Source organism: Stomoxys calcitrans, chromosome 2 (genome assembly GCF_963082655.1).
Source record: "Stomoxys calcitrans chromosome 2, idStoCalc2.1, whole genome shotgun sequence".
NCBI classification, from domain to species: domain Eukaryota; kingdom Metazoa; phylum Arthropoda; class Insecta; order Diptera; family Muscidae; genus Stomoxys; species Stomoxys calcitrans.
Window position 1 is genome coordinate 90,345,299 of NC_081553.1, and position 21,464 is coordinate 90,366,762.

The 21,464-nt window shown below is 39.3% G+C and overlaps 1 protein-coding gene across 5 annotated transcripts in view; it reads right to left on the reverse strand.

Annotated features, from left to right (window-relative positions):
• Positions 1-21,464, reverse strand: part of LOC106080701 (actin nucleation-promoting factor WASL) — an 82,721-nt gene that overhangs the window by 2,726 nt on the left and 58,531 nt on the right. For 2 of the 5 annotated variants that reach the window (XM_013242174.2, XM_013242192.2), the window contains exon 8: positions 18,181-19,048. In XM_013242174.2, the coding sequence (XP_013097628.1) occupies positions 18,791-19,048 (258 nt within the window). In that variant the 3' untranslated portion in view covers positions 18,181-18,790. Of the gene's footprint in view, positions 1-10,058; positions 13,087-18,179; positions 19,049-21,464 lie in introns of those variants that run through there. The other 3 variants (XR_001220254.2, XR_001220256.2, XM_013242201.2) reach the window with 3 other exon arrangements.

The following is a 21,464-nucleotide window of genomic DNA, read 5'->3' on the forward strand; positions in this document are numbered from 1 at the left end:
GAAGAGTCTCAATTTCAGTTAATTTCATTGGTTTAGTCTCAATTTCATTGCTCTAGCCATTAACTCCGATTATTTGCGTTGACCACTCTATTGATTTCCAGATTAAATTCTCTACTTTTAAGGTCACACTAGGGCGGTAAATCATATAACGTTCGCCAGTCAGTTGCGCTGCCTGTGCTGAGAAATTTGATCTCCCTAGTGTATTCGACTAAATGGTAAAAGCTGGTGGCTGGGGCGTAAATAATGTTTAGAAAATTATACTCAGAAACGCACGGAGTGATTGTTCACTGAATTGGCGATTAGTGTGTTCTCTGAAACCGTTCCAGAAGCGGTCGCAGCAGACTCTCCTAGGATAAAACACGAACACTAAGTCACAAGCTTCTTGCCAGTGGGACTCTCATCGGGCCCCTGTTATGGATTTTCTTTTATTCCTGTTCGATAGGTAAAGTACATTACTGCTCCACATAAATCTTCTATATAAGCCGATTCTTCGTTCTGACCTCTTAAGCTACTAGAACCGATAATTATTCCACAATTGAATAAAAATTAATGTTCGAAATACACTTATGAACTCTACCAACGACTGCAGATACATATCAGATCCGCATATAAAATAAGATAATGTGTTTACATTTTAAGCAGATAACATGGTGGTTAGGTAGCCAAGGTTCAGCCGTTCAGGATTTATAGCGTTGTCACTTCTTCACTATCTCTTTTTTGCAAAACAACTAAAAGGTTTCATAATTGATACAATATGTTAAGTTTTTTCTGTTATATGCATTTATTTATTTTAAAACACAACCTTATTGATGGACCGCAAATAAAATAATAATTATAAAAAAAATTTCTCACTTACCAAATCGTCTAGAATCGTAGCTACACTCAAGGAAATTTATTGGTGGAAGCTAATATTAAATTTCCCATGAACAAGAGATACTTTTCTCATATCAATGAGTGCAGTCCGATTAAAGTTTAAGCTCAATGATAAGGGGCTTCCTTTTTATAACCGAGTCCGAACGGCGTGCCGTATAGCGACACCACTTGTTAACGATGTTTTAGTATGGCAGTATACCGCACAAATGTAGCCAGCATTAGCTAGGGGATACCCACCGGTGAAAAATTGTCTGATATTCCCGCCGGGATTTGAACCCAGGAGTTAGTCGTCGTAGGCGGAAATACTAACCTCTATGTCATGGTGGCCTCCTTATTGGTGGATACGACAAAAGGAGAACAAAAGACGAACATTTAGAGACTGGGGAAACTTCTAACGAATCACCTTTTTTTGGTCGAGTCCAAAAAGCGTGCCATCTTTGTAGAAAAGTTTTACACGCCTGGATACCTTTCGCCCTGATATGAACCCAGGCGTCCACCACTGTGTTCGACACAACAAATAATTTTGTGGTTAAAATTTATTTTAAATAAAGACCTTAATAACGCATCAGATGACTATATCTGATAAATAAAAACGAAGTCGATTAATCCACAATTCTTGGAAATTGTTGCGCTTGTATTGCATAATGGTAGTTATTCATTGAATTCCTTTTGTGTGTCAATTCGAATCTATGAAAGATACCGAAGATTATGGCCTCCACATTTAATGTAATAGGGAGGGGAACATTCATAATGTCAAATGAAGAGACACTACGCGTTTGTCCTTTTTCGTCGTGGGAGAGGCGCATCCCGAAGTGCCTTCTGCGCACGCTTGTGATCCATGCCGGGATTGAAAATAACGCCGGACCTTAGTTCTATTCGGTTTGCCAGAACCGCCTGCATCGCCGGTCGGTGTAGGTAAGGTTTAACCCGTGCATGGAGTGGGTGCATTTCCGATCTTGCTCTGGCCTTTCGACACTACGGAATTATAGTTGCACTGAATATGTTGCAAGGTGTTGTGTGACCATAAGCAGCAGTGGGTCACAAGCGTCGTCGCCTTTGGCGTTCCCGTCTTCGGACTATGCCACCCCTCCCGACCTCTCCCTTGCGGCATTATTCCCAACTGCAACGCTCCGTCCCCAATATTGCCGAGCCAGTGCCGGGAAGTGAATCTTTCTTGCAATTGAATTGCAATGGTTTTGGAGGCAAAATCGACGAAATAGTGGCTTTTAAGAGGAAGAACATATTGGTTGCAGTGATCTACGAGACAAAGCTGACCAACACCTGCAGCTTGCACAGTTGTCACCGATGCAATATGCTACGCAAGGATCGCACAAGGAATTGAGGTTGGGGATTGGCCTTCGTGATACACCATTCCGTGCAATATAGACCCTGACCTGCGCCTGGCGCTAATGATCCCTACATGGAGTGCATGGAGATAGCAGTCAGGTCCGGTACTGCCAAGATAAAGCTATACAACGTGTACATACCGCCGGTTTGTAGCTGTGTCCCAATTAATGGCTAAGCTTACAACCCCGACATAAGTGAGTTACTATCTGGCCATAATCGTCTGGTTCTACGAGACTTTAATGCGTAACACGTTTCATGGCATTCCCCCCCAGGTAACGACCAGCTTTGGCTGAGTAGATTGAAAGCTCTACGTTTTGCACGATGAATTAGGATTTCTACGAGGAGATGTAAATAGCAGCTCTCCAGACATTTCCATTGCATCTCCTGAGTGACGTATCCTTGCAAGCCGTCTTTTTTTTGGGGAGTAGACCACCTCCCCATAATTCTTACCTTTGACCGACCACCCGAATTTATAACGGCGGACGTTTATCAATCAGAAGAAGCCCGATTGGATCGGGTTCAGAGAGTACACCAATCGCCGCTTTAGTGAACTGACACCCCTTCGAGTGTGCTAGATGCCGAGAGGAAATTCCGAGACATCATTAACGCAGCAGCCACACCCTTTATACCAGCGGTCAAATACTCCAAGTGCGGTCCAATTTCCCGGCGCAGGCAGTGCTCGTAGACGAGCGTGTTGAGATTCGTTGTACGGACCTGAATCTGGAAAACAACAGGGTAGTCAACGAACATAAGCGGAATTTGTGGCTGGAACACTTAGACATTGCTCATTAGGAATCGGTAGACGAGATGACAGGACCTCAGTCACTTTTGACTGACTGATCCAAAAAGATGCGCCAGGTTGTTCAACTGTAAATTAATTGTGCATCCCCAGAGTGACAGGGCAAGGAGGAGAGCCATTCGTCGTATCCAAACCGATGGACAGCTAGCATAATTTTCCGTGAACGAAGTTAAGAATGTCATGCATGGAGCCAAATTATCAAAGGCGTTGTGCGCCGACGGAATCTCTACACTGATGCTGAAGAATCTGGATCTACATGGAGTTGAGGGACCACTCTTCCCGAGCCACGTTGTAGAATTTCCATTCGCCAAACATCAACATGAATATCGGAGAGTGCACAGCACAACAACTAGTGACGTTTGTGGAATTTAGAGATAAGTCGAAACCCCGTTAAGTGAAAGAGGTAGTTCCCAAGGCGGGGCACTGTTTATCCCCTACTTAACGCCTATATCAGCTTATTGTCCGATTTGGGCTATATACGGCAAGGGAATCATCAAAATCAAACCAAATACAGAAGTGAACGTGCAAAATTTCATCCAAATCGGCTAAAATTTGGTACCTCTGGGACTCAAGAAGTCAAATCCATATATTAGTTTATATAACAGCTATATCAGGTTATCCTCAGCATGTTAACTGTATCAGTTATCAGATTTCCTTCTTTGTCTCCGCAGGAGGATGTGCCTGCACCAAAGCCATCGGTTTGATGTTTAATTCTTTGGTCGAATTTCCGGACTTCATTCTGACTCCTGTACATCTCAATTCGCTCACACTCACGTTTTTCCATTTCCTTTTTCTTTTTGCGGAATATACGTTTCTCCTCTCCCCTTTTCGCCGGATACCTCTGCTTCATTTGGCGCGTTGCTACTGATTGCAGGGTTGCTCTATATGCCGCATTCTTGGCTTCAGTAGCATCTCGACACTCTTGGTCGTACCATGGGTTTCTTGGAGGAGGCTTCCGGTACCCAAGTACGGATTTCGCGGCATTTTCCATGGAGTGGGCAATCGTTTGCCACTGCGCCATTATATGATCGGAACAAGGAGTGCTTTCATCAAGCAGTTGGGTCAGTCGAGTGGAGTATACCGCTGCCATTTGTTGTGTTTGCAGCTTTTCAATGTCCACCTTCCGTGCAGTGTCAGGTCGTACTTTCCTCGCCATGTTCAAACGAGTGCGAACCTTTGCTGCAACGAGGTAATGATCCGAATCTATATTCGCTCCACGGATCGATCGTACATCTAACACGCTGGGTGAATGCCTTCCAACTATCACAACGTGATCAATTTGGTTCCTCGTGTTTTGATTGGGTGACAGCCATGTGGCTTTGTGAATTTTTTTATGATGAAATCAGGTGCTGCTAACTACCATGTTTTTACCGCGGCGAAATCTATCTATTAATACAATCTCTGTATTGATAACCAAAAGCCCTTTTATCTTTACAGTACAATTTACCTTATCATTTCTATACTGCTTTCGAGACAAGCCTCAATTATCGAAGAATTTTTATTCCTATGGAATGGAAAAGTGAATCCATAAGATACAACAACACCAATCATAGTGTAACGCGTTTCGACCTATTGGTTAAGGAAGGTCACCTACGGACACTTTTAGGTGTGAAAGCTTCAAGGGCCTAACGTTGGTAGGTTGTACTTACATCGAATTCATTGCGAAAACGCCTCTAATATATAAATACCACACTAACAAAGCTCGACACCCTGTCTGCTAGCTGTTCTTTTACAGACTTTATTTCTACTCATACACATATTTCTGTGCATCTTTCGGAAGTTGTGTCATTGGCTTCGAACGCTAGACAACGGAAGCGGCTCTTGCTGTTGCTCCGAGTATCCAGGTTCGAATCCTTCTTCCTACGAAAAATACAATTATACTCTATACTTTTCCTATGTCGTTGTTGTTGTAGCAGTGTGTTGTACGCTGGGGCGGCAGCTTTAGGGCACTGTAAAGAGGCGACCAGATCACCATAAGTCTTAAAATTTTGGTCTCGATAACACCTCAGCTCTAACCATTTCGAATTTTCTCCATCCGTTTTCAAATGATTTTATGAATTTATACCCAACACCACTACTTTGGCACAGGGTATTATAACTTAGTGCATTTGTTTGCAACACCCAGTAGGGAGAGAGATAGACCCATTGGTAGGTTAATCGATCGACTTTGAATCACGTTCTGATCCGACTTAGCTATGTCCGTCTGTCTGTCTATCCGTCTGCCCATGTTAATTAGTGTACAAAGAACAGGCCGCACTTTTCGTCCGATCGTCTTAAAATTTGGCACAGGCATATTTTTCGGCATAGAGACGAAGCCAATAAATAAAATTGGAACAATCCGTTCAGATTTGGATATAGCTCCCATGTGTATGTTCGTCCGATTTGGACTAATTTTGAAATAATGTGATTCTATCGAAATTTGACAGGAAGGATATTATCTTGACTCTCGACATTACTGGTTAATTTCATAGAAATCAGTTCAGATTTAGATATAGCTCTCATGCATATATATCGCCCAATTTTCACTCCTAGAGCCATTGCAAGTGCATTTATTGAACAATCTTCCCAAAATTTGTACAACGCTTTGCACGACGGCAACTACAATATTTAAGAAGTTTGCATGAAATCGGTTCAGATCTAGATATAGCTCCCATATATATGTTCGTCCGATTTAGACTAATATTGCAATAATGTGGTAATTTGTTAACCGATTCTCTCGAAATTTGCCACTGCAAGCGCATTTATTGACCAATCTTCCCAAAATTTTGTACAACGCTTTGCGCAACGACAACTAAAATATTTAAGAAGTTTTCTTGAAGTCGGTTCAGATCTATATATAGCTCCCATATATATGTTCGTCCGATTTAGACTAATATTGCAATAATGTGGTGATTTGTCAACCGATTCTCTCGAAATTTGGTAGGAAGGATTTTCTCTTGACTCGACATTACTGGTGAGTTTCATAGAAATCGGTTCAGATTTAGATATAGCTCTCATGTATATATATCGCCCGATTTTCACTGCTAGAGTCCACTGCAAGCTCATTTATTCACCAATCTTCCCAAAATGTAGTACAAAGCTTTCCTCGACGACTACCACAATATCTAAGAAGTTTGGTCGAAATCGGTTCACATATAGAAATAGCTCCGATATATATGTTCGTCCGTTTTGCAGTAATAATGCAATAAAATGGTCATTTGTAAACCGATTCTCTCAAAATTTGGCCGAAGGATCTTATGAATCTAAATTTCACTGGTGAATTTCATAGAATTCGGTTCAGATTTAGATATAGCAACCAAACATGTATGTTCTGCAAGCGCATTTATTGACCAATCTTACCAACATTTTGTACAAAGTTTTCCTCGACGACTACTACAATGTCTATTGAATTTAGTCGAAATCGGTTCAGATTTAGATATAGTTCCCATATATTGTAGGTTCGTCTGATTTTGGTTAATTTACAAAAATGTTGTCATTTGTCAAACGTAGTTATGCCAGTTTGAACATATTTGCTAGAAATTTGATATGGATAGTTTTAATAACCCATCTGAAAAAATCCGACGAGGTTCATAATTAGATATAGCTCCCACTTTGTACTTTTAGTCTAGGCGTTGGGTATTATGCAGTCAGCATCGCTCGATTTTTGTCTTTCCTTTCTGGTTTCTGATTGTATATTACATTGCGCAGTAAAAAAATCGAAACAAGGGACTTTTTCTTTAAGCTGTTCTCTGTTCAGATTTTTAGCTGCAGCACGTATTTTAATCAGTGTTTACACCTAGGATTGATCGTTTAATCGATTTTCTAACGTCAATCACAGTATGATCTATTTAAATAAAAACACGGTTCAGATAATTTCTTTGAAGTTTATTTTATAGTATATATGTTGTTTTATAAGTTACTATAATACACCTAAGTTTCAAAATTAAGTTATATATATTATTTTTTAAATTTTATTATATTCTCTTATTGTTTGAGTTAAGTTGTATTAGTTTTTTCTTTTATTTAAATTTAAACGAAGAATTTTTTTATTATTACTTTTATGTGGTTTTATATATGTATATATATAGAATAACTATTAAATAATACACTTTATACAATTTCAATACCTATAAAGTTAGATTTTGTTTTTGTTAGGACAACTAACATAGTTCTTTTGAATGAGCACTAAAACCGTTTAGTTAGTTTCTTTTTGTTTTCTATATGATTTTTTTTTTAAATTGTATTACAACTATAAACATGGTGTAAACTTTTTGTTATATTTTTCTTATTAAATCTTTTTTTATATTAAAAACATCACACAAGAATGAGAAAAGAACTAAAAAACATTTCTTTATATAATAGAGTTAATAATTTTTAATTTATATTGCATTAAATGCATTTCACTCAAAAAGAACAATTTATTTTTTGGGGTGAAAAATGTTTATGTGTTTTAAGTTAATGTTTCATGGAATTTAGGAAGCAAAAGATTTAAATTATATTTTAGTTAAAAAAAAAAATAAGAAAAACATTTTTATTTTCTTTTATATAGCGTTTTGTTTTTGTTTGTTCATTCATATTTTTGTTGTTATTTTGGTTAAGAGCAATCAAAAACATAATAATAAATATGTAGGTTATAAATTATAATGTCACTTGTATAGTTTTTTAATTTTATATGTTTTTCTTGTTGTATATATTCTTGATTTCAAAAATTGTTTCCACGATTTGAATATTTATTGTTTTTTCTTTGTTTCTATTTTTTTTTAATATTAAATTGAAGTTACAATACATATTTTTTTTAATTTATTATTTGCTTTAGTAAAGTTTATATATAAATTTGTCATAAGATATCAAACATCCCAAATATATAGTATAAAGTCTTTCATTTGAATTCTTCCAAAAATACACATACCAAAGTCAAAAGTTAATTTTTTCTCTAAATATGTTTATTAGATATATATCTTATTTTTTTTACTATAGATTTGTAATAAATATATATGTATATATAGTGGTATATATAGTTTGCCGTTACTATTATACACATTTTATGTACTATATAGGGTGTAGTTATTAAGTGTACATCTTCATTTTTCTTTAACAGGCTTAACAAAGAAAATGTTGCATAGGCACATTTTCATAAAAAGAAAATCTATAATACAATGCTTATACAAATTATAAGATCAAAGAGATATTTTAAGCAATAATTTGTTAACGTTTGGGGAAATTTTTATTTATTTATGTATGATAATTTTCGATTTAGTTTGTATTACACAGATATTTCATTGATATAATTAGTCTAAAAAGGGATATCATCAATGCCAAAACTGGCATACATTTGTTACCTAAGGTTTTCCCCATCCTTCTTCCACATTCTACAATGACACAAACATGCACCATAAATATCCTGCTTCGAAAAAAATAGCTTGAGGAGAAACGACAAAAAACGATATAGTAACGGTTTAGTCAGCAGCAGCTCATACCATCGCGGTATAATCGAGGCGATGATAGGAAATCTGGAAGGAAGGGAAGAGGTTTCCGATCGGATACCTGAGATGAACCTTGAAGTCGAGTGCGAGGCACTGCTCCCATCGGCACAGTCTTGGATTGACGGAACCCTAATATTGCCATCTGGAAGATCATGTTACAGGGATGGATTAAAGCTAAAGGACAGAGTGGGCGTGGGTTTCTACATTGAGGACCAGGAACTGAGTTTATGCTTTAGATTGCCCGACCAAAATACGGTCCTGCAGGCAAAAACCCGGTCGAACACGGAATGCGTGGCCAAATCTGGTCCATACTCATGGTTCTTTCAACTCAGTGTAACGGAGAAAATCGGTAGTAAAAGCGCCTTTCTGAGCTCAAACACATAAATTCGGAGATCGTCAAACTCGTCAGGGTTGTTCATTGAAATTGGGGCAGAAATACGACTTTATAAACTCAACATTTCTCATCAGGAGATCAATAGGCCATTTTTGAATTAAAGACTGTAGAGTGATTTCAACAAACAGACGGACGGGTATGTCCAGATTCTTTATGAATAACGACGATCTAGTACTTTGTAGAGTTGTAAATGTATATTGTGACGACGGAAGTCGCCGGCTCGTTCCGTCCACAATCAGTTATGTCCCCTTTGTGTTGAAATGTTAATGAATTTTTGAATTGAATTGTTTTAGTTTAGTTTTAATTTTATTACGAGTTTATTAATTAATGAATTTTAATCGCAAATCATGTCGCGCAGTGTACTTATTTAATGTCAATAGTCAATTAATTTTCGCAGTGTAAGTTATTATTTCAAACAGAAATTATTTTTCGCGGTGTATGTTTTTAACTTCAAGTAAATTATTTTTCACAGTGTACTTTGTCATTTCAACCACTTCTATTTTCCTTTAAGTGTACGTCCCAGTCGATTCTGAAATGCATATATATTTTTACAAAATTTTGTCATATACCTTAAATGAACTTTTATCCAAGCAGGCAGTGGCAAGTGAGTGGCCCTCATACTTGTTTACAAGTTATATTTGAAAGTGATCAAAAAAAGTTACCGTAGGACCGCCAATGGCAATGATATGCACAACAGCCAGACTCAACGAATCCACACTGGCTGGCCAGCCAGCCGCAGCAGCGAACATACGCACTTATGCAAGCGGCTGCAGGAGAGAATATTTTGTTTTGGACTAGCGCTGCCGTGGTGATTTGGAAGTATGTTGCGATGAGTATGAGCATATAAAAGGAAGGCAAGAACAGGCATAGGGGAGCAGAAGTCAATCGTCGGAGCACAGACAAACATCGGGAAGCAGGGAAAAAATCGGTGTGTAGAGTGAAGAAGTGGCATAGACAGAGTGCGAAGACAAAAGTGACGGTGTGCGCCAGTGTGTTCGAACGTCAGTGTATTTTAGTGGTCACTAAAACTCCGTGCAATATCCGATTTTCGGCCGGTTATCAGTGTACATTCATGGTCACTGCATCATAAAGATCCAGACAAGTTCCGTAACGCAATCGTCGGTTAACAGTGTACTTTCGAGGTCACTGCGCTGTGTACTTTTGTGATCACTATACCGTAGAAGCTCCGTATGCCCGCATCGTTTGTGTCCCGTCAACAGTGTACATTCGAGGTCACTACATCATTGTTTCGCCGCATCGTTTGTATCCCGTCAACAGTGTACATGTCACTGCTCCATCATTCCGCCGGTGTGTCTTTGCGAAATAGTGTACGTTCGTGGTCACTGCACCGTAAATGCTACGCTGACCTTTGCCGATTGTCCGCGTTAACAGTACAATGCACCATGGAACTTTGTATACTCCTCGCCGCGTATTCCCCGTCAACAGCGTACCATCGAGGTCGCTGCACCATACTATCGCCGATTAACCCTCGCCATCCAGTGTACTTCCGTGGTCAATGCATCACAAAAGTCCCGCCAAGTGAACCACAGCCCGGTATACTTACATCCTCCCCGAGCCGTATCACCGCCTATTTCACTCTTCTCAGAACAGTGTACTTCCGTGGTCACTGCACCATAACAACCCGAGGCATATCCCGTGCGATCGCACTTTGATTCGACGATTGACGTAACCTGATCTCGACGGCCTCGCCGAACAACGCCAGCGCCTCGCTTGGAAGTGCTGTTCCAAGCCTCCCCGCAACCAAATCACTTCCCGTTAAGCCCAGCCTAGTCCTAACTCCAGCACCCGTGTGTGAAGGTGGAAGTATCGTGCCAGATCTTCAACATCATCAGCTAGCGGCGCCCACCATCGACTTATTTGGACCCTAGCTACAGCCCAGACCCTAGCTACACCGTTTGACCAGCCGTAGCGTGAACGGAACGTCTTTGATCAAGAACTGCCGTCCCAGGTCTTCACCCACATGGCAAAGCTGTTGTGCAATCGGAGTACCGTTCCAGGTGTCCATCTACATCAACTGCCTGATTTGGCCCGTATTTCCGAGTGCCGCTCCAGGCCTCGGCGTTAAGTATACGCTTGTAGTCACTTATCATCTTTATACCTACACTCAAATAAACAAGATTGTAAAAACCTAAACAAACTCCGTGTTCTTTACTCTAGTATCGGCAAATATAAATCTCTGTGACGGACCCTTCCCCCGCGAATTATACCCTAGCCCACGAGGGGAAACCTGTCGTTACAATATATTGTAATTTGATGTGTGAAAAATGGAATGTCAAAATGTCCAAATGTTCGGCGGTGGCGGTGGTGGATTTTGCTCTGGTTTGGTAGGATTTTTCTTAAATGTTGGTAGGAAATCACCATTTTTTCCACCAAAACGTGGCATTATATGATAAAAAAATATACAAAATATATAAAATATATAGATAACAAAAATACAAGTTTTTTATTAGAACACCATATTGTATATTTTTGGAGACGGGTCAGAATTTTCTTGAGACCCTGAGTCAACTCGTACGATTTTACAAAATTTTTTTTTTATGTTATATTTTATTGGAGGCCACCGTAGCGCAGAGGTTAGCATGTCCGCCTATGACGCTGAACGTCTGGGTTCGATCCCTGACACGTCCTGGAGGCCACCGTAGCGCAGAGGTTAGCATGTCCGCCTATGACGCTGAACGCCTGGATTCGATCCCTGGCACGACCATCAGAAAAATTTTCAGCGGTGGTTATCCCCTCCTAATGCTGGCGACATTTCTGAGGCACTTTATCATGTAAAAACTTTTCCCAAAGAGGTTTTGCTCTGCGGCACGCCGTTCGGACTCGGCTATAAAAAGGAATTCCCTTAAAATTGAATCAGACAGCACTCATTGATTTGAGAGAAATTTGCCCCAGTTCCTAAATGGAATGTTCATAGGCAAATTTGCATTTGCAATATTTCATTTCATTTGAATATAATTTTTCTCATATTGGACAACATTTCAGGGTAGAGCATGGGGAGTTTTCCCAAATACGGGATTGAGAGTTTTGGAATTGAAAAGCAGCAAGTTTATTCTGAAGGGGTTTTTCCCAGCGGCAAATAGCAGTCTCGTCCAGATGTTTTATATACCAACTGTTTTATTCAAACAAAAACCGGAAGAAGTTGCTTATACTCGCCTGCAAATTTGTAATCTCGAAGTATGCAAACACAACTATTATGTGGAAGATTTTAATTTTTTCCACACACAAGATCTCCAAAATCCCAAGGCAGCCGGTTGTACATACCGGTGAAGTTCTTAATCGGCAAGGGCTGCCGCCTTAGTGTACAACACACTGCTACAACAACAACAAAATGATACTAAACATAGCAAGATCTGATGATAAGGTTAAGTAGCAGGGAAACCGAGAAACTGCTCGTTTAGGATGTACAGCGAGGGATACAAAACTATAGCTAAGGGGGTAAGTGTGACTTAATAAAACTTTGATCTTATAATTTCTATATATATTTATAATACATACATAAATAATATGTGCAATACTATTTGTATACATAGTACAGAAAATTTTATTTGCTTTTCGTCATATTTTGTAGTTTTTGTTTATATGCTATTGCTTATTTGATCAAAAATTTTAATTTCGAAAACTGTTACCAGTTGCACTCTCATCTATTTCGTTCAATACAGTGTGATGTAAGTTGGTTTTTCTTAATAGTTCAATAATTATTTTCTTTGTATTTGGCACAATTGTTACTAATTTAAAATTATTATAGTTAAAATAGTTTTTTTTTTTTTTTAAATTACATACATATAAATATTTTTATTTTTTTTAAATTTTGTTTTTTCCAATTTGAATTGTTATTACTTGTATTTTGTTTCGAATTGCTGCGCAATGGTAGTGATATATAGATATTTAATGGTCGTATTACGTACTATTTGTAGTAGTTTTGGTTTGCTATTGTTTGCTGTTTGTTTGATTGATTTTTTTTTTCAATAATTTTTAATTGAGCAGGATATGCATTAAGAGAATTATTTAGCAAGAAAGAAAAAAACACCACATTTTAAATGACAGGTGTGTTCTTGTGTGGAGTTCTATAAGTTAAAAGGAATACTTTAAAAAAGACTAGAATTCTATAATGAAATAGAAAAAAATGTTGTAAAAGCAGGAATTTATGTAATGGATGTAAAAGACTTCAGATTTTCATCGTCATTTTTTGCCTAAGAGAAAAAAAGAGCAAATTCAATGAGATGTCAAAAACTAAATTTTTGATATTGGAAATTAATGTAGGATAATTACTAACTTTGTTTGCTGGGTTATACATTTATGGGCAAACGGGTACTCCCAGTTGTAGAAACATCTACTATATCTTTGCGGGCATCACTTCTACCCAGCAAACTGATTTCAAAGAATTCTTGTTTTTTCTGGTTTAAGGCTTCAAACTTCGGAGTTTAGTTTTTATTTTAAGAGCATAGCATACCAAGTCAAAAAGCATAGTCTCGGACAAATTTTATAGCAACACACATTTTCCAAGTAGGTATATTTAAGGATCCATCTGGGGTCCTAATTAAAACCTCTGTCTCTACAATCAAGAAGATTGAAAGAAAAACTCTGCACTCTCTTTGGTTGTACGATTGTAAGTGAAATTATTTATGTAGCTATGAGTCACACATAATGCGAAAAGTAGCTAGCCAATCCTAGACTTCTGTAGATGCCAAGATTGGCCAAGAAAAAGGGAACCCTTGCATGGATTTTCAATACTTATGTCTTCTTTCTTCTTCCGTCGCTAAGCACTAAAGATTTAGTTGTAGCCGCAATCCCATGGCAGCCGGTTGTAAGTACCGGATTGACCCGATGAATTCCTTTATCGGCAAGGGCTGCCGCCTCAGTATACCACACACTGCTACTACAGCAACAACAACAGTAGTAATAGCCAGCCTTGAAATAAACAAGTCCCATTACTGGCTAGCTTCCCTAAATACAATATATGGCGGACAATCAGCGGTATCGGGCAGCAGCGGCTCTTTCACAAATACTCAGTGCTTATGATGCTCGGTATGACAAGGCGAGTTAAAGGCGTCTTTAAATAACCAAAGGCCACCCTGTTTTGGCGGCAATCGGTCCTTTGGACCGGAACAAGCTTGCTCGTCTGCAGGATCTTGACGTGATCGCCACCTTCACATGAAAATGTAGTGACACCCTAAATTGGTCTCGGGAATTCGCTGCATAGACTACCCCAAAGACTACACTTCTAGATTTGGAAACTGCATCGCAGTCAGCCAAAAGGCTGCGGTCACCTGGATAGCATCCCATGCCTTAAAAAAGAACTAGGGCTAACAATAGTAAGATGAGTCCAAGAAACTTTGCTAATGTCGCTAGGGACAGTTTGGTGATGACAGTTGTCGACAAGGGAGAATAACAGGGCTGCATACCTAGGAATAATTGGAGTGCGATAGTCAATGTACTGTCATCAGTATACTCTGATGTCCTTGTGGAAGAATCCTGGGGGATTCAGGTATCGAGGCCGATACAGACTATTTACCTTCGGGGATCAACGCTCAATTGAGATGTATTGTTGTTCGCTAAAAAAGATTGGTGACATCTGGCCAGGTGCGGCACTAGGTTTAGTCAAGAAGGAGTTCCTTCTCGACGAATGGCGCATGCTTGGATACCAAGGATTGCCTCAGATCCTGAATCAATACTTAGAAGACTAAGGGAATGTAAAATTTTTCAACCACCAACTGGAGTATTGGTAGATTGGATGAGACTGATGGTGACCGGAGGCATGCAGTATTCGTACTAAACTCCGGCTGTCTCGCAGACCACAACAAGTCTGAAGGGGTTGTATTCTACGGATTCAACAAGTTGAAACTGAAGGTCCATCGAAGCGGTGGGGTTGGAGAATCAGGAGATAACTCAGCAGTTGTTGCTGAACACTTGCCTGAGGAACTATCGAAGACATCTTTAAAAATCCAGAGAAAAAATGCCACTATCGAGACAGGAGTGGATTGCATCGAAACAGGACCCGACAAGCCCTGTGTAGGTGGGTCATCTACAATAGTTGGACTGGGCTCAAGGTGTGCAGATTTAGTAATAGCCAGCTTTGAAATAAACAAGTCTCATTACTGGCTGGGTTTCCTATATATGGCACATGATTCAGAGATGCCGCCTTCAAACCTTAAGTCACTGGTTGAAGCTGCTTCTGTAGGCAAGAAAACCTCATTGTTGGAAGTGATGCTAATGCACATCACCAGATATGGGGAAGTTCGAATGTCAACAAAAGGGTTGAGCTGCTTATTGAATATAATAGTTGCCATTTGGCGATTTGTAATAAAGGGGATAAACCTACCTTTATTACCAGGAACAGGCAGGAGGTACTAGATATTACCTTTGTATTGGAAGATATAAGTGGAAGAATATGCCACTAGGAAGTGTTGGATTACCACAGCTACTCTGATCATCGTTATATTAGTTTTAGCCTTGGAGATAATACTGGAGTAGTGGTCCCTCGTCTAAACAGAAGAAAGGCGGATTGGGATAAAAATAAGTCGCCAGGCCCTGATGATGTATCACTGGTTGAATTACAAACTGTGTTTGATAGACTGATTCCCTGGCTTAGGAAGATATACTCTGCTGGTATCAGAATGTCATATATACTTGTGGGATGGATGAACACGAAGGTCATTTTCATTCCGAAAACCCTGCCACACGAACACGTCCTATTAGTCTGTCATTCTTTATGCTGAAGACTCTTAAGAGGTTAATAGAAACGTATCTTAGGGCAAAGATCCCTAGAGATCGCCTGTCGTGGCAGCAGCATGCATATAGTAAAGGCAAATCCATTGAAACGGCCCTTAACGACCTAGTCGGCTACATAGAGGGTTATCTCGCTGTCAAGGAATATACAATACTAATTAAAAAAAGCTAACAAACAGCAGTTTGTTGTCTTCTATATTTCGTCTGGCTGCGACTAAGATGGGGTGCGTCTGAGTCAGGTGGGTCTGACTGGGCAGTTAAGCAGGCAGTTAAATGTATATGTAGTCCCTGGTCCCAATCGGGACATACATCCTTGCACTGTAGGAGTTGAAGCGCCTGCATCTGCCGGAACGTAATTGAGCCAGAACTACTCTGGTTTGCCGGGGGAGGTCAATTTCTTCAGATGTAATAGGAGGCGTTCGTTCTCCAAGGACTACATTCACCCGGTAGCAATTTACCGCATCTGCTACCGTGTCTGCATAAAAGTTGTCTAGACCTGCTTGATATGCCGATTGATCTAGAGGTTCTCTTTTGAAGCGCTGAACCCCACGCTGTAGATCATGTAGATTTATCTTAAGGCTTCTGGGCGGTGGATATCTATCCACAAGATGATATTAGGAAGGATAAATAGCATTGAACTAAAAGTTATTATTTGGAAGACGTTCTAAAAATAACCAATCTGAATAGTTTTTTCTGTCGTTTTGGCTGGTAATTGATTTCATCCATTTCTTATTAATCTCCCAAAGGGGAAAAACGCAGCTGCGATTGCTCGTGGTAAATTTTCTGATTGTTTCCAAAGTTCACAACCATTTTAATGTGGTAAAATGGTATTAGTCTTTCCCACCTTTATGGGCTAGAATATTACGCTTTTCAAAGTCGCTTCAATGCCTCATTGTCTTGGTATGGTATGCTATTTAGATAAATTTGGGATCGGTCAGGGTTTTCTTAGATGCGCATGACTTAAATAATTAGTCTTCCAAAAAGCAAAAAAAACTATAACAAAACAAGTAAAACGGCGTTAAGTTCGGCCGGGCCGAACTTTGGTGCCCACCACCTCGGGTATGTCAAACACCTTTCGTCAAAATTCGGTGAAAAATTTATACCTTATTCCCCATAGCTGGTATATCGAAATATGTTCCGATGTTGATCAAATACTAATAAGTACATGTCATTGTTCAATTGTGTATAACAAAATATTGGTCCTTTAGTAGCTATATCTAAAAATAAACCGATCTGAATCATATACGACACGGATGTCCAAAGGCCTAACATAAGTCACTGTGTCAAATCGGATTATAAATGCGCCTTTTATGGGGCCAAGCCTTTAAATCGAGATATGGGTCTATATGGCAGCTATATCCAAATCTGGACCGATTTGGACCAAGTTTCAGAAAAATGTCGAAAAGTCTAACACAACTTACTGTCCTAAATTTCAACAAAATCGGATAGTAAATGTGGCTTTTATGGGCCTAAGAGCCTAAATCGGCGAATCAGCCTATATGGCAGCTATATAAAAATCTGTACCGATTTGGGCCAAATTTCAGAAAAATGTCGAAGAGCGTAACATAAGTCACTTTGTCAAATTTCAGTGAAATCGGATTGTAAATGCGCCTTTTATGGGGCCAAGACTTTAAATCGAGATATGGGTCTATATGGCAGCTATATCCAAATCTGGACCGATTTGGGCCAAGTTTCAGAAAAATGTCGAAGAGCCTAACACAACTCACTATCCCAAATTTCGGCGACATTGGACAATAAATGCGCCCTTTATGGGCGCAAGACCTTAAATCGAGAGATCGGTCTATATGACAACTATATTTAAATCTGGACCGATCTGAGCCAAATTGAAGAAGGACGTCGAAGGGCCTTACACAACTCACTGCCCCAAATCTCAACAAAATCGGATAATAAATGTGGCTTTATGGGCCTAAGACCCTAAATCGGCGGACCGGTCTATATGGCAGCTATATCCAAATCTAAACCGATCTGGGCCAAATTGAAGAATGATGTCGAAGGGCCTTACACAACTCACTGCCCCAAATTTCAAATAATAATAAGTGTGACTTTTATGGGCCTAAGACCCTAAATCGGCGGACCGGTCTATACGGGGGCTATATCCAAATCTGGACCGATCTGGGCCAAACTGAAGAAGGATCCCATGGGGCCTAACACAACTCACTGCCCCAAATTTCAACAAAATCTGATAATAAATGTGGCTTTTATGTGCCTAAGACCCTAAATCGGCGGACCGGTCTATACGGGGGCTATATCAAGATATAGTCCGATATAGCCCATCTTCGAACTTGGCCTGCTTATGGACAAAAAAAGAATATGTGCAAAGTTTCTGCTCAATATCTCTATTTTTAAAGACTGTAGCGTGATTTCAGCAGACAGACGGACGGACATGGCTAGATCGTCTTAGATTTTTGCGTTGATCAAGAATGTATATATTGGGTTGCCCAAAAAGTAATCGCGGATTTTTCATATAGTCGTCGTTGACAAATTTTTTCACAGCTTGTGACTCTGTAATTGCATTCTGTCAGTTATTTAAGTTTTATTAAAAATGCATTTACTTTCTTTTAAAAAATCCGCAATTACTTTTTGGGCAACCCAATACTTTATAGGGTCGGAAATGAATATTTCGATGTGTTGCAAACGGAATGACAAAATGAATATACCCCCATCCTTCGGTGGCGGGTATAAAAATACACATAAAATAAATATACAAAATGCATAATAAACGTTTAGAACATTAGCTATCTTGATCCTGGATCCTTAAAGAAAAATTTTTGTCTTGTTTCTTGATGGGAAAAATAAAAATATGTATATACAAACAAGACGATAAAAATTTGTTTAGCAAATCTTAAAAATACATTTCTTCAATGTACTAAATACAAAATGCAATTGTTTGTTTTTTTAAAAAGTACACAGCGCATTAATTTGCTGACAGAAAACGAATTAATGAATTTTCTTGTAGTATTATTTCTATCATTGATTTTAGGAGGCAGCAATTTTTTTTTAGTTTAAATTTGGTTTGTTTTTTTTTCTCTTTTTTTTTTAAATTACAATGTTAACACATACCCGATGAAGATTAATCAAAACCTTCCCATTGTTTCCACCTTTGGTCATACATGTATATATAAACATAGATGAAATGGCTTGGCCATTTTAATCATCCCATTCATCATCATTGCCCGATGAATCTGACTCATCGTCGGAGGATTGTATTACACGACCGCGATCTAATAAAGCTCTTCGCAGAGCATCAGCTAAAGCATCGGTACCGGACACATTTTCATCGCTAATGCGATTTGCGGGTATCTCTCTACTTTGAGCTGGTTTAAGTTCAAAGCCCATACGAATCTCCGACATAAGATCGCCATGTGAATCTCCGCTACCCGTGCTAAGAGCTGATGTATCCACTTTCTGAAATGAAAAGAAAACAAAAAAGGAAGATGTTAAAAAAATTTACAAATTTATTAATTTTTTATTAAATAAGAATCATTGAAAGAATCTAAGGTTAAAATGATGTAATTGGATATAAATTAGTTTTCAGTGTTCCTTTAGACGTGCTCTCGACTGTCGCAGATCTCTCAACAAAATGGCTGAACAGTTTAAAATTCATCTGTTCTGGGTGCCGGGCCAGAGAGATATCCCAAGGAATTCTTAAGCGGACGATCTTGCGAGACTAGGAACTACCTTACACACTCCAGGGACACTGGAATCTGTGGGTATGCCTCTAGCGACATGTAAGCTAAGTTTTCAGGTCCAGGCCCGAAGGGCAACGAATGATAGATGGTCACAAGGAGGGGGCTGTGAGCATTCCAAAACTATGTGGCCTCATCTAGACTTCAAATATGCTTATATTTATACCCATCTCCCGACAAGAAATCTTGAGTTCATAAAAGTCGTACATTTTTGACAACTGCGCCGAGTTTGGATAAACCGATCTCCCGATTTAAGGGGTTGTTTCCAGAAATACGCCTTTTCTACCCATTTTCGCTGTTAGCGTAGGTTGCATACACCCCTCAACATCTGAGTATTTACCAGATCTAAAAATTTTTATGCAGTTGCCACATTCTATTTTCCGATTAAAGGCATTAAATGCGCAAAAAAACTCATTTCTTACCCAGAATTTACGAAATTTGGAAAAGATCTCTTAACACTTGTATAAACTCAAAGTTTATACTTAGTTTTTTATACCCTCCACCATAAGATGGGGGTATACTAATTTCGTCATTCTGTTTGTAACTACTCGAAATATTCGTCTGAGACCCCATAAAGTATATATATTCTTGATCGTCGCGACATTTTATGTCGATCTAGCCATGTCCGTCCGTCCGTCTGTCTGTCGAAAGCACGCTAACTTCCGAAGGAGTAAAGCTAGCCGCTTGAAATTTTTGTTATGATATCCAACAACTGTGCCAAGTATGGTTCAAATCGGTCCATAACCTGATATAGCTGCCATATAAACCGACCTTGGGTCTTGACTTCTTGAGCCTCTAGAGTGCGCAATTCTTATCCGATTGAAATGAAATTTTGCACGACGTGTTTTGTTATGATATCCAACAACTGTGCCAAATATGGTTCAAATCCGTCCATAACCTGATATAGCTGCCATATAAACCGATCTTGGGTCTTGACTTCTTGAGCCTCTAGAGGGCGCAATTCTTTTCCGATTGGAATGGAATTTCGCACGACGTGTTTTGTTATGATACCCAACAACTGTGGCAAGTATGGTTTAAATCGGTTCATAACCTGATATAGCTGCCATATAAACCGATCTTGGGTCTTGATTTTTGAGCCTCTAGAGGACACAATTCTTATCCGATTTAGCTGAAATTTTGCATGACGTATTTTATTTTTACTTTAAACAACTGTGTCAAATAAGGTTCAAATCGGTTCATAACCTGATATAGCTGCCATATAAACCGATCTGGGATCTTGACTTCTTGACCCCTAGAGGTCGCAATTATTATCCGATATGCCTGAGATTTTGTACGACGGATCCTCTCATGACCATCAACAAACGTGTTTATTATGTTCTGAATCGGTCTATAGCCCGATACAGATCCCATATAAATCGTTCTCTATTTTACTTCGTGAGCCCCAATGGGCGCAATTCTTATACGAATTGGCTGAAATTTTACACAGGTCTCCAACATATAATTTAATTGTGGTCCGAACCGGACCATATCTTGATATCGTTTTAATAGCAGAGCAACTCTTTTCTTATATCCTTTTTAGCCTAAGAAGAGATGCCGGGAAAACAACTCGACAAATGCGATCCATGGTGGAGGGTATATAAGATTCGGCCCGGCCGAACTTAGCACGCTTTTACTTGTTATATGCTTATGAAGTACTAATTTTAAAATCATGAATTAGCAGTATAAAAACACATAAATTGTATAACGGTTGAAAAGCCACTGATATTAACATAACAAAATGTAAATGTCATAAATATGTACTAAAAAAGATAAAAATGCCGACATTCGAAGGCTTCTTGGCGGGCTTTAATAGCTAAACTTCGCCACTTCGTCAGCAGCAGCACTCGAGTCAGCAACGAGGAGGTGCAGCAGCTCGCCAGACATTACCATTGCATCCCAATCCCATGGCAGCCGGTTGTACGCACCGGATTGACCCGATGGAATCCTCATCGGCAAGGGTTGCCGCCTCAGTGTACGTGTTCGTCTTTTTTCGTCATGGGAGAGGCACGTCCTGGAGTGCCTTCTCCGCACGCTTCTGATCCGTGGCCGGATTGAAAAGAACCCCGGACCCTGGTTCTGTTCGGTTTGCCAGAACCGCCTTCATTATCGGTCGGTGTCGGTGAGGTGTAACCGGT